General features: G+C 39.8%; 2 protein-coding genes across 11 annotated transcripts in view; one reads left to right on the top strand and one right to left on the bottom strand.

The window, feature by feature from the left end:
* N4BP2L1 (NEDD4 binding protein 2 like 1) overlaps positions 1-13,959 on the bottom strand; it is a 45,423-nt gene that overhangs the window by 13,127 nt on the left and 18,337 nt on the right. For 2 of the 10 annotated variants that reach the window (XR_015704424.1, XR_015704420.1), the window contains exons 6-7: positions 10,847-10,971; positions 8,879-10,258 (exon numbers count right to left, since the gene is read on the bottom strand). The gene's annotated coding sequence lies outside the window, so the exon portion shown is untranslated. Of the gene's footprint in view, positions 1-939; positions 2,740-7,282; positions 7,390-7,805; positions 7,953-8,659; positions 8,753-8,878; positions 10,259-10,682; positions 10,975-13,959 lie in introns of those variants that run through there. The other 8 variants (XR_015704419.1, XR_015704418.1, XR_015704426.1 and 5 more) reach the window with 8 other exon arrangements.
* The window catches only part of BRCA2 (BRCA2 DNA repair associated), a 41,185-nt gene that overhangs the window by 24,201 nt on the left and 3,025 nt on the right, over positions 1-13,959 (top strand). The window contains exons 17-24 of the mRNA XM_087755873.1: positions 4,230-4,400; positions 4,719-5,070; positions 5,762-5,917; positions 7,848-7,992; positions 11,336-11,457; positions 12,498-12,699; positions 12,935-13,101; positions 13,186-13,321. Coding sequence (XP_087611999.1) covers positions 4,230-4,400; positions 4,719-5,070; positions 5,762-5,917; positions 7,848-7,992; positions 11,336-11,457; positions 12,498-12,699; positions 12,935-13,101; positions 13,186-13,321 — 1,451 coding nt within the window. The remainder of the gene's footprint in view (positions 1-4,229; positions 4,401-4,718; positions 5,071-5,761; positions 5,918-7,847; positions 7,993-11,335; positions 11,458-12,497; positions 12,700-12,934; positions 13,102-13,185; positions 13,322-13,959) is intronic.

The raw sequence follows: 13,959 nt of genomic DNA, 5'->3' as shown, positions 1-13,959 counted from the left end.
GTGAGCTGAAAGAAAAGTGTATGTGTTGAGTGCATCTCTCCTAAACACTTTCATAAAAATTACGTTTTGTTTTCCTGTAAGCAAGTTTGTACGTTATAACTTCATCAAAAGCATGTGTGACAGAACAAGGAACTACCAGTGTACTGTTCCAGCAAAACTTCAGAAAATACTTCACCATTATTTTCTGATTTCCTCTGTAAATTTGAGATGCTCTTATTTCAAGTCAATGTCACTGTTGGTATGCATTCACACAAACACTCAGGCCGGAACCTGTATTTGAGTAGTATTTGTAGTCAAGCATGCGTTGGCAACCTGCATAGCATCAGAATTGAAGAGGTTTGCAGTATTTGCTTCCCAGTACCAAAGTGGGACAGAGAGAGGTTTGTTCCACGCTCAAGGACTGCTTTTATTTGAAAGTTTGAGTTGGTGAAGTTGGTGCCGGTAATCCAGTATGGGAAAATTGACTAGTATAAGATGTGTATTTCCATATTGTGATCTGTACTTCCTCATAAAAAAAAAATTGCTTTCTGCTCTTGCTAATGAGTCAGCATCATTATTAGCTTCTCCCACATGACTTTGGGAAACATTTTTCATGCCAAAGTTATTGCCATGACTTTGGGAAACATTTTTGGCGTCAACAATATTTGTTCATTTTGGGAGAACTGGAGATGTTCTGCGTCCATACCCAACAACTACTCAGTGAAGACCAATCAAGTGCTGGAATTCACAGAATCATAGAATAGTTTAAGTTGGAAGGGACCACTGGCAGTCATCCAGTCCAAGCCCCTGTTCAACGCAGTTTGAATTAGATTAATTACTCAGGGACTTGTCTAGCTGAGTCTTGAACACCACCAGGGACAGAGATTCCACAACCTCTCTGGATAACCTGGGCCAACTGACCACTCTCATGGTTTAAAAAAACAAAACAACAACCCTTACCTCTGATTAGAATTTCCCATGTTCCGGCTTGTGTCTGTTGCCTCTCATCCTGTTGTGTGCTTCTGAGAAGTGTCGGTCCCTGTCTTCTCTGAATCCTCCAGTCAGGTAGCTGTAGACAGCAATAAGGTCTCTTTGCTTTCTCTCTTAAATCTAAACAAACCCAGCTCTCTTGGCTTGTATGTCTTGTGGTTAGCCCCCAAGAACACAGGGGGACCACCTTGGTGGCCCTCTGTGGGGGTTTGCTCCAGTGAGCAAAAAGATTTTGCTCCAGTTAGCTCCAGCATCTTTGTCCTGGTGAATCCAAAGCTGGACAGAACCTTCAGATGCAGTCTCCCAAGTGCTGAAGAAAGGGGAAGGATCACAGCCTTCCTGGCTTTGCCCATAATACAGCCCAGGATGTTTTTGTGCTTCTTTGCTGCAAGGACACATTGCTGCCTCATGGTCATCTTGTTGTCCACCAGGACCTTGGATCCTTTTCTGCAAAGCTGGTTCCCAGACAGTCAGTCCCAGCTTGTTACTGTTGCATGGGGTTGTTCAGTCGCAGGTGCAAGACTTTGCTTTTGTTGAATTTCATGAGATTCCTGCCAGCTTGTTTCTCCAGCCTGTCCAGGTCCCTCTAAACAGCGACCCTGCCCCCCAGTTTATCAACCACTTCCCCAAATTCAGTGTCATCTGTAAATTTGCTGCCAGTGCATTCCACACCATCATCTGGGTTGTTAATGAAGACATTAAACAACATTTGACCCTGTATTCATATCTGAGAGGTGCCACTAGTTACTGCCCACCTGCTGGACTTTGTACTGTCGATCGCAATTCTTCATGTTCAGCAGTCCAGCCAATTTTCCACCCACTTTATCTACTTATCCAGCCCATATCTTACCAATTTTGTCATAAGGAGACTGTAAGAAATTGTCAAAGTCCTTGTTAACATATGCAACATCCACTGCCCTGCCCTTGCCCACAGCACCAGTTACTTCATCATAGAAATCAATTGGGTTGGTTAGGCATGATTTGCTCGTAGTAAATCCATGTTGGCCATTCCTAATCACCCTCTTGTCTTTCACTTGTTTAGAAATGGCTTCTAGAATTTTTGCATGCTGCTCTGGAACTTCTCAAGTCTCTCTGATAGTAAATCCAGTTTGTCTCAGAGCAGTCCTTAAAATTGATTGTGTTTTTTTCTAAATACTGTAAAGCAAAGGTAATCCTCCAACAGTTCCGTTTTGCACCCTGTGGCATTGCATGCCCTAACTGTTTCATGGACAGCTGTGGGACATGTAGGCATATGCATTTATGTAGTCACTCAAAGGCAGGGTATGCAGAACTTGACCTAACTTGTTACTTGGCTGTTTCCTCCCCATTTGGCAAGTATTGTGCTATTAGGGATACCATCCCTGATTCTACCTTTCCCTCCAGTGGTGATGCAATTGTTGAATGTTTTGGGCATATACCTTGCTAGACGGAAGGTTCCTACAAAGCATTTACAGTAAGCACATAAAAGACTGTCTGGGATGTTCATCCCTGTGCAGTTACGGTGCAGGGCCTCTTGCCTACATGTCAGTGTTCTGGAGTTGCATGCGTTTTAGAAAGCAAGCTGGTCATTCTTTTCTCATGTGAAATTGGTATTTCTAGGCTGACAAGCAACGCTGCTACGCAAATTAATAGGAAATGTGAGGTTTGAGGTTGTTTTTGTCAAGAAGCAGTAGATCTCTGGGAACAATGCATCCAACTCTGGATCGGTGTATTTGCAATCTGCTGCTTAGGCATGTTGGAGGTAATCTGGATTAATTTCACACAGTTTTCCTGTGAATGGGAAAGATATTAAAGTATTTGCACAAAACATCTTATGCCTACATGTGCCAAATATCGTCCTTTTTAGGCAGTCCAACTTCTTGTTCCAGAAGCAGCTTGTCTTAATAATTATTTTCAGATGTGCTCCTGATTCTGTGGTCAGGCCATGAGATACATGGCTTTCCCCACATTCATTTTTCAGAAACAGAAGAGAGCAACCACCAACATACTGCTAAATATCCCAGAATAGCCACGGTGGTTTTGGTGTCAGAACCTGCTCTGGGTGGCAGTGTCGATCTGACCCTGAATACCAGACACACTCTCGAGCAATTTGTAGAGGTTGTTCCACAAGAGGTTGCCTTCAGTTCCTGTATCTTTTCTGGCTTTGTTATATGTTAAAGCATATGGTTGAGAATAAATACCTACTGGTTGGTCAGCTGAATCAATCTTTTTATACCTTTAAGTATCTTAACTAGACCTCTGTCAACTAGAATATATATGCCTTTATTTAGTCATCTTTTATTTAGGATCTTAATCTTGAACTGAATTCTGTCTTTAACTCCTGAACTGCATTGTCCTTCACAAAAGATTACAGAGTATCTCCTAAAGTTTGAGATTGCTTTTGGTCTCTTCTAATGCAGTAATAATTAATTTGATGCTCATGCCTGCTCCTTATCTTCCTGTATATGACTTTTTGGCTTTTGTTTCTTTTCCTCACCCAGCTGCAATACAGTTCCTTAAAACCTTCTTGAGGCTTTCTGACAAGTTGGAAATTGACTTTTTGATAGGACTTAACTTGTGTTCTAATCAGTCTAATGGCTTAGCTATTTGAATTTCTGGTCTAATTCTTTCTCCTTTAATGAAGTGGCCTTCCTAGTGACTGTGAGAGCTGGAAAAAACAGATGTTTCCAACCCAGCTCATGCAGGTCATGGTGGTACAGTTTGGACTCAACACAGAATGGAAGTCCCTTTGAGCAGTCACTCAATGGAGAGAAGAAAGTTCTTCAGTAGTAACTGAAAGTTCTTTGAAAGGTGTTGTCCACATGCATGCTTAAAAAAGGAAACAAAAACAAAACACCCAAACCACAGCTCTAGAAACTGTGAAGTGGAAGGGGATGGATTGTAATGAACTCATCAAGCAAGCAGGGGAAATTCCAGGGCTGAAAGGGAACAGAGCACACCTCTGTCGCTCAATGTTATGTGCATAACTGCATGAAGCAGATAGAGCATGCCCCTGGAGCTACTGCTAGGGTCAAAAGTCTCCATTTCAAGAATGCACACATGTATGCACATGCATGCTGCAAAGCATGTGAGGACAAAACTTCAGTATTCAGACAATAACCAGATCAGGTTATGGAATGTCACCTTCCTGTTTTCACTGTAATAAATATACCTTTGTTAACATTGCCTGTGTACATACACTGAATACAATGCTAGGGAAAAATAGGCAAGTAAAAACTTACCGTGGATTTCAGGTTAATTTATTAACAATTTATCTGCAGAGCCCTCTGTGACACTCCTGGTGTGGATCCCAAGCTAATAACAGAGGCCTGGGTTTACAATCACTATAGGTGGATTGTATGGAAACTGGCAGCCATGGAAGTGTCTTTTCCACATGAATTTGCTAACAGATGTTTGACACCAGAAACAGTGCTGTTGCAGTTGAAATATAGGTATGTGTATAATGATGTATTTGGAGTTGTAATTTGTGATACGGTGTGCTTTCTAGTTCATAATATTATAAAATAATAATAATGCACTTCTACCTTGCATTTACTGTTTATCAGAATGCTTATATTGTTAAACTTATGCATATCAGTAGTAAAAATGTAGTGCATGTTATTTGCAAAAATTTAGGTAACATTTGCTTTGCTACAGTAGTACTTAATCATGTAGATTGATTAACCAATAGTTCGCTACAATTCTTTTTAAGGAAAAACAGTGATGGATTTTGTTTGCTTTAACAAAGCATCATGAATTCTTTTTTGTAGGTATGATTTGGAAGTTGATAAAAGTAAACGATCAGCAATCAAAAAAATAACAGAGAGAGATGATGCGGCAGGTAAAACACTTGTACTGTGTATTTCTAAAATCATATCGCTAAACACCGTTGTATCTCCTAGCAGTAGCAATAAGAATGTGGAAAGTAAAAAAGCAGCAGCAATAATTGAAGTAACTGATGGCTGGTATGGGATTAGAGCTCTTCTGGATCCACCTCTCAAAGCTTTCTTACATAGAAGAAGGCTGACTGTTGGTCAGAAGATCATAGTGCACGGAGCAGAACTTGTTGGCTCTCAAAATGGATGTACGCCACTGGAAGCTCCAGATTCCCTTATGTTAAAGGTAAAGCAAAATATTAGTTCAGCTTGATTGGATGTGACCGAGAGATGTGATAGATGCTGTTTACTTGAGCCACGTTTTGTAGACACAAAAAGTTTTGTCAGGGCTTCATAAACAGGCAAAGTTTGTCGAAGTTTAATAACCAGATTTGTAAGACATGACGCGAAGTAGCTGACACTATTCAATAGGGTTGGAAGAGAAGTTTATAATATAAAATTCTGCCAAGTTTTGCTGTGGGTTTTGTCAGTTCCAGCTCCTTAATTTGGTTAAGCACCAAGTTAGAAAAAGTATTTATCCATCACAGACAATATGGAAGTCGGAGGAAGAATGGAGGGAAAAAAACAGGTTGTGAGAGGGTGGGCTTGGGGGGCAGGGTCTTGACTTGTTTGAGGATGATTAAAGTGCTGGATGAAGTTTCAGCATAAAAATTTTGTTCCTCTCCTATAAGGCAATGGCTTGTCTCATAGATGCTGATTTCCTAGAGAATTTTAACTCATCAAATTTTTAGTTCCTATTTAAAATACATTCTTCAATGTGAAAAGAAACCATGAAATTAAAATGTAATATCTTTGGGTACAAAAATGAGATATTCTTACTGAGGTCAGTATGAAAATAGTCTTTCCTCTAGGTATAATAACTTGGATCTTTTTGACTTGCCAGTGACAGTTTATCATTCAACATTTAATTTATTCAGATTTCAGCGAACAGCACTCGATGTGCACGATGGCATGCAAAACTAGGATTTCATCGGGATCCCAGACCTTTTCCTTTGCCTTTGTCATCGCTTTACAGTGAGGGTGGTGCAGTGGGGTGTATTGATATAGTTATTCAGCGAACTTACCCTATTCAGGTATGGTATAAGTATTTTATGAATCTAACAGGTTCTATAAGATCTAAATTATATTAGTTAATTGCTATATCATTCCTCAAATAAGATACAATATAGACAGCTAAAAAATTTAAGAAAAGGTATCATTACATGTAAAATGAACAGGAGTGGTTCTTGCAGTGTGCATATATTTAATATGTCAGGACTGGAGTGTCCTGCTATAAGAAGAATTTCAGTTTGTGCTCAGTATCTTCTGGTTGGCTTTGCTTTCAGCTTTAAAAAGCCAGAGATAATTGAATTTCAGTACTGTAATCTAAAAAGCACAGTGCTTGTTTTAAAGGAGAAAAAAACATTGACAGTTTCAACTCCAAGTAGAAGTGAAACATTTTTTTCTATTATTAACATACATATCCCTGCAAAGAAGTTAAATATTTATAAGCGTTAGTAAGATTACTTTTTCTTACATGTAGCTGGCTATATGGTCTAAGATCTATTATTTAAAAATATGACTGGAAATACAATGTGATTATGATGTAAAATAGAATGAAGATGTTTTAAATACCACTTGATATCCAGACATTTTAAATATGGTCAGACTTCACTATAACTAGAATGAATTCTGCAAAGGTAATAGCAATATTTGGTTTGGAATATTACTTTGATATTTAGATCATTACTTTAATGGAGGAAATTGCAGCACTTACTATGTGAACTGCCTGAGAGAACTAACACTTATTTAGGTGCCAGAAAGGGGACCGTAATCTGTAACCGCATCACAGTAAATGGCTTCCAGGCTGGGGAGGAAAGTGGTGCTTCGTTTCTCACTATATCAAGAGACTGATGGGCAGATGTAGATTTTTTTTTTTTTTTTTAAAACACTGAAACTCTTGTTCAAACCTACCAAAATGATAGGAAGACTTGGGCTGTCTGTCTTCTTTTTACCTCATGCGTCAAGGAGTGTAGGAATCGCTGTAACCCTAATTAAAGGTGTCAAACTGTGAATAGTGCAGGAAATACATGGCGTGCAGTTAATGAGGCAGGCAGAGCCTATTTCAACAATTCACTGCCTTGTAAAGATCTACCCTTCCTCATCCTGCTCTCACTATACTCTCTTGCTGCTTCTCTGTGCTAAACCTGGAGCTCATCTGCTCCTGTTGCTTAGCTAATTTAATTCGCTAAACCAGGAGTAAGTAACTAACTAATAATAATAATAAAACCCCCCAAAACCCCAACAAACTGCTGTCTATTGAATTAACAAACTGATGTGGTCTGATGAGGTCAGATATGTGCTAGAGCCAGTGCAAGGGAGAAGATGGGACTGTGCAGCAAAGAGGAAGGGAAGGGACCACTTTTGGCAGGAGTGACCCCTTTGTTTGGCTCACCTACCTCTTCAAACCAGGCACTTAAGGCATCAGGCAAGGCAGTTCTGGCAGGGTTGTGGACAAGGCTGTAGTTCTATGGAACCATTTCAGGCAGAAAATGTTTAAGAGTATCTGCAGAACAACATCATAGTTCTTTTACAGCATCTAATCTAGCATGTTAAAACAGACAATACAGTTGATGTGGAAAGACAAATTGGGTAGAATGCAGTTCTGGTATATTTTTAAGAACTGAGTTTGATGGTTTGTATCTTAATGTATCTACCAGTGGGATCCAGCTATCTTCTAAATTACATCATTGATACCTATTACTATAAGCTATGGTTTCTTCAGCTGTGAAATCATGCAGTTTTGACTACTGCTCCATTCTGTCTGTGTACTTTAAAGTGAAGATTTACCAACCAATGCTGTGGGCTTTTGCCTTTTGTCTATTATACTGAAAGAACTTATGATCTACTGCCTGTTCATTTTTTAAAGCATTTTTGCTTAGCAGTGAGTGAGTATTAGAAGGAAGCTAGAGGAGGTTAAAAATAAAAAGAAGTCTGTTTTTTGTTTGAATCTTTTTATTTCAGTGGATGGAAAAGACTTCAGCTGGTTCATACGTGTTTCGTCACAGCCGAGCTGAAGAAAGGGAAGCTGCCAAGCATGCAAAGGATCAACAAAAGAAACTGGAAGCTCTGTTTGCAAAAATCCAAGCAGAATATGAAAAGCATGAAGGTAAAGCTTTCATTGTTTCAGAACATGTAATAAGAACATAAAAACTTTTTTGGCATTTACAGAGAGTTTCAAGAAACTGGCAAAAACTTCTCTGGTGATAGAGAAGCAGAGATAAGGTGTTGGGTTGTTTTCTTTGTTGTTGTTTTTGTGTTGTATTGTTTTAGGCTTTTTATTTCCTATGTATCAAGACCTTTCAGAACGAAACAGTTACATACTTCTTTGCTTGGCTTTACAGCTATCTAGGAAACTCTTCCTGCACATGTTGTTAGCCAGGCTACTAAAAAATTATTATTGAGATAATGCTCAGGGAAGTGCTACAAAATTGTAGAATTGGTAATTCCATTCTATTCAAAGATCTGACACTGTAATATTTCACCCAGAAGTGGGCACTGCTTAGGATGTATCTCACTAAGACTGAGCACTGGGCATCTTTCCTCACAAACACTGCAGGACTGTGGAGATACTGAGGTCAGTGGAGCCACTAAGTGGGACAGGGATGCTGGTGACACAGGATGTGGAGAAGGCTGAGTTACTTAGTGCCTTTTTCACCTCAGCCTTAACTAGCAATACCAATTTTCAGCATTCCCAGGCCCTGGAGACCAGGGGAAAGTCTGGAGCAAGGAAGACGTACCCTTGGTGGAAGAGGATCAAGTTAAAGTATACTTACGCAAACTGAATATGTAAGTCCATGGTTGGTGATGGGATGCACCCACAAGTACTGAAGGAGATGGCTGATGTCTTTGTGAGGCTGCTCTTGATCCTGTTTGAATGATCACAGTGATGGGTAGAGGTGCCTGAAGACTGGAGGAAAGCAAATGTCCCTCCTCTCTTCAAAAAGGACAGGAAGGAGGACCCAGAGAACTAACTACAGACCAGTTGGCCTTACCTTGATCTCTGAGAAGGTGACGGAACAATTACTCCCAGAAACCATTTCCAGGTACATGAAGAACAAGAAGGCAATTGGAAGTAGTCAACAGGGATTCACCACGGGGAAGTTATGTTTGACTAACCTGACAATCGTCTGTGATGAAATTGCTAGCTTGGGGAGAGTAGTGGATATTGTCTACCTTGACTTCAGTAAGGCTTTTGACACTGTCTCCCTTTAAGATCCTCACAGAGAACCTGATGAAGCATAGGCTGGATGAGCAGCCAGTCAGGTGGACTGAAAACTGGCTGAACAGTTAGGCCCAGAGAGTGGTGATCAGTGGCACAAAGTCTAGTTGGAGTCCAGTAACTCATGGTGCATGCCAGGGATCAACACTGGGTCCAGTCCTCTTTTAACATCTTCATTAATGATCTGGACGATGGGGCAGAGTGTACTCTCAGCAGGTTTGCCAGTGATACAAAATTAGGAGGAGTGACTGATACACTAGAGGGGTGTGCTGCCATCCAGAGGGACCTCGACACACTGGAGAAATGGGCTGACAAGAACCTCTTGAAGTTCAACAAAGGGAAGTGCAAATCTTGCACCTGGGGACGAACAGCGCCATGCACCAGTATATGCTGGGGGCCGCCCAGCTGGAAAGCAGCTTAGCAGAAAAGGCTCTGGGGGTCCTGGTGGACAACAAGTTGGAAGAGTGTTGCCAGCAGGTCTAGGGAGGTGATCCTTCCCCTCTGTTTAGCATTGGTAATGCTACATGTGGAGCATTGTGTCCAATTCTGGGCTCCCCAGTACAAGAGAGACATGGACATACTGGTGAGAGTACAATGAAGGACCATGAAGATGCTTAAAGGACTGGAGCATCTGACATAGGAGGAAATGCTGAGAGAGCTGGGAGTGTTCAGCCTGGAGGAGAGAAGGCTCAGGGGGATCTGATCAATGTACATAAATACCTGAAGGGAGGGTGCAAAGAAGATGGAGCCAGGCTCTTCTCAGTGGCACCCAGTGACAAGACCAGAGGCAACGGGCACAAACTGAAACACAGGAGGTTCCCTCTGGACATCAGGAAACCTTTATCACTGTGAGGGTGACCAACAGTGTTGCCTAGAGAGCTCACTGGACATGGTCTTGGGCAGCCTGCTGTAGGTGACCCTGCTTGAGCAGCAGGGTTGGCCAAGATGACCTCCAGAGGTCCCTTCCAATTTCAACCATTTTCTGATTCTGTAATGGGATGAGACTGCATACCTCTGCCGGTGACTTCTAGCAGCAGTTTAATGTCTACTGTTGCTACAAGCGCCACAACTGGCTGCTGATTGCTCCGGCTTCCTGAAGCTCACTGCTGCACCAGAAATGTGTTTGCTTCCTCTCAGGTTTGACTCAGCTAAACTGGAATGAGGAAGTGTATTAGGATTCTTACCATACCGATTATGGATTCCAGCTGCCTTGATACTCTGGTCTGGTTTTTGGGAGGAGGTTTTGTTGGTTTGGGTTTGGTGTTTTGGGGTTTGTTTTTTGTTTTTTGTTTTTTCCCAGGAACAGATGGGATTTCATCACTAACAGTAGCCTGTGCAGTTCAAATTTCACAGGGTCATATCTATAACCCCGGATAGCCTCTCCATTTCCATAAATCTTTCTCATGGTGATCTGTAAATCTGAGATGTTCTCTAACTGCTTTCTCAGAACCTGGAGTCCCTCATGAATAACAAGGAAAAGGCAAATAAAGCCATATCCTTTAAAAAAAAAAAAAAAAAAACACAAAACATGCAAAACCAAACCAATCAACCAAACAAAACCCAGCACTGAATTCTTAGTTGAAATCAAGAGATTGCTTTATCATTCTTAACTTCGCTGATACAAACTTCCATATATCAGTCACCTCATTGTGTTGTTTAATGTTTGACTGGTAAACTTGGCTGTACTAGAGTCTGTTACACTGAAGGAATTCATCAAAATGCTAGCAGCAAAAAGACTTACCTAAGAAGAGGGTAATAATTTAATATAATGAAGTTAACTTGGCTTTTAGCTGGTGTCCTAAGGAGGCTTCATGTGCAGGCCTGTGGTCACCTGTTGTCCCAGATCTTGGTATCTTTGAGACTTTTCTGCTGTATGAGAGGAAGCGACAGACATACAGAAAATATGGTCAAGTATCAATGAAGTTTCATGGCAGCCCATCAAGTCTCCTACCCTCTCCTAAGTGCAGACACTGATACTGGCATCCCTGAAGTTTGTATAGTATTTTAATCTGTGTTGTATTTAAATGAATGAGAATTTTTTTCTGCTTGTATCTTCCATATATATACATACATATATATATACACGCATATGTATCAGTTCCTATATAGAAGTGTTTTGTGTTATTATTCTGGCAAGGCCTAAGTACTACCATGCTTCTTACGTAATTTTTTTTTCTTCACTTTTAAAGTGTATGGCTGTACTCAACGTGATTTTTTTTTTTTGCAACAGAGAGAACTAGCAGAAGAACACCGAGATCACGCGTAGTCACAAGACAGCAAATCCATAATTTGCAAGATGGCGCAGAACTTTATGAAGCGATTCAGAATGCATCTGATCCTGGCTATATGGAGGTAACTATAGATCTTACTGGGCTACTTTTGAAATGCTTGTGGAATAATTTACAATTCAGTAGCTCCTGCTAAAATCAACTGTTAAATCACTATTTATTTTTGCCACCTTTTGAGATTTTCTACAGTATGCTTATTACTAAGTAAATTAAGATGTAAAATTTTGAAAATATTTTCATGAGGACTTGTTAAAATAGATGAATAATATATTGGATTGCAAAACAGAATAAGTTATTTTCTCTTGATATAAAAATCCAGGATATAGCACAATTAAAAATTAATGTTACTCATCATTTTATTATTGTTTTGTCTTGCATATATGAAAACTAAATGCATCTTGTAAGTCTTGAGTTTCACACACTTATTCTTGCATGCTGTTCACTGAAGTGTTTGAATGATTATATTGTCGTTGTTCTCTTCACTCCCTGTTCCAGTTCAATCACAATTTTTGTTTATGCCTTTATTAATAAGATGCAGGTGATTAGTCCCGGCCAGTTGTTAAAAATTTAATGCATGCCTTGCCTTTTGCAAGTCAGGGTCCTTGACCGTCACGCAGCCATATGATCTGTGACTTTATTTGATAAAATGTTATGCATATCTGTGGTGCTACATGTAAAGGCATCTGGGTGTTGAAGGCTTGGTCAGAAAGGTAACACTCCTGATGCATTTTAGTGTAAATCACTGTGTCAGCTCAGAGACAGCCTGCTGAGAGGCGCAACTCTTCTCTTCTTACAGAATTTTTTCCTAGTATTTCTTTCTTATGAAACAGGCAAGCATGCCTATTACATTAAATACTCACCTTAGTTATGCATTCTTAAGCAGGCTTCTCACTAACTGTCACGTAAGAACAGTGTGTAATGTCATACTTAGACAACAGAGCACTAGCTGAGTACCAGTGAAGAGTGGTGACTCCCACAGTAGTATATCAGTGGAACAATAAATTGCTTGTAACAGGCGAACACTTAAAGAGGCTATCTAAAAATCTCGACAGGATTTTTTTAATTAATAAAAAAGATACTGAATACATTTTCCCTTGCTTACAGGGATATCTCAGTGAAGACCAATTGAAAGCTTTGAATGCTCACAGGCAGTTGATGAATGATAAAAAGCAAACTCAGATACAAGAAGAATTCAAGAAGGCTTTAGAGTCAGCAGAACAGGAAGAAAATGGTTGTTCCAAAAGAGATGTGTCTACTGTCTGGAAATTATGTGTGGTAGACTACAGAAAGCAAGAAAAACATAAAGGTTAGTACTTGGAAAATTATAAATAACTTTATATCTAAACAGGGTAACTGGCCAACACAGCAGGTAGACTTGAAGAGTTTCCCAACAGTATTCTAGCTGGCATGTTAATATTTCCAGTTTTATTTGGGTTTTGGTTTAGGGCTTTTGGGTGTGAAGGAGCATTGTGAATTTATATTGTTTAAAAGCCTTTAAATTACTATTGCACAGCTCATATATCTTAATCTGATATTGTTAGGAGTGATACTGAGTATCTGGCGTCCACTGCTAGATGTTTGTTCGCTGTTAAAGGAAGGCAGTCGATACAGAATCTACCAGCTGTCAACATCACAGTCCAAAGGAAGATCAGACTCAACTAACATACAATTGTCAGCCACAAAGAAAACTCAGTATCTACAACTATCAGTAAGTGCTTTAACTGCATAAAGATGTATCATTAACACGTATCACAGTCTATATAAGTAAAAACTTAATTTTGTGTTTCTTCAGGTATCACAGGAGATGCTGGTACAGATATTCTTTCCAAGAAAAGCTCTAAAATTCACCAGTTTGTTGGATCCTTCTTTTCAGCCACCATGTGCTGAAGTTGATTTAGTTGGAGTTGTAGTTTCTGTTAGCAGAACAGGTATGTTGGGGACCACATTCATGTTGTCCCGTTGAATAAGCACTAAATTTTTTTATTTCAAAAGTCAAAATGATCTTGGTGGTGTACCTGCATCTCAGGCCTGTGAAAATCTGCTGATATAGCCCATCACCATGATATGCTGGCCAATAATTATGTTTTCCTCAAGAACTGTCTTTGCTTATTAGCTCAGGAATAATTTAGTAAGGGAGGATCTAAGCTCAAGAGAAGCTTTTCTTTAGTTGTTTCCATAAATGGTGGATGTAAGTTCTCACATCTGTGTTCAGCATCTGCAGAAGTAGTATCGTGCATGTATGTGAGCTCCCACTTTTGTGTACAGTGTTCATTGAATGAGTAGAATGCAAGCATTGGAGCTCAAGTGTAAGGACAGGTGAATAATCTGCTGAATAAAAAGGAAAAGCACCAGAGGAGTATTATTTTTTAAGCAGTGGAACACAGACTGAGTTGTTTTCTGTAATCAGTAGGGAGATAGTGTAGAATATGAATGAAGCATCAAACATCTGTTACCATGCAGACAGGCTGCCATGTTATATTTATCAATTCTCTATCAAGATGTGTGTGACTTTTTTAATAGATACAAATTGCTGTAATCAACCTTTACTTAAAGGCTTAAGGTTTAA

This window comes from Nipponia nippon, unplaced genomic scaffold, assembly GCF_047370975.1.
Source record: "Nipponia nippon isolate SJK-2023a ecotype South Korea unplaced genomic scaffold, ASM4737097v1 scaffold_2, whole genome shotgun sequence".
In the NCBI taxonomy this organism is placed as follows: domain Eukaryota; kingdom Metazoa; phylum Chordata; class Aves; order Pelecaniformes; family Threskiornithidae; genus Nipponia; species Nipponia nippon.
Note: the sequence above shows the minus strand (reverse complement) of the source record. Positions and strands in the feature narration are given on the sequence as shown.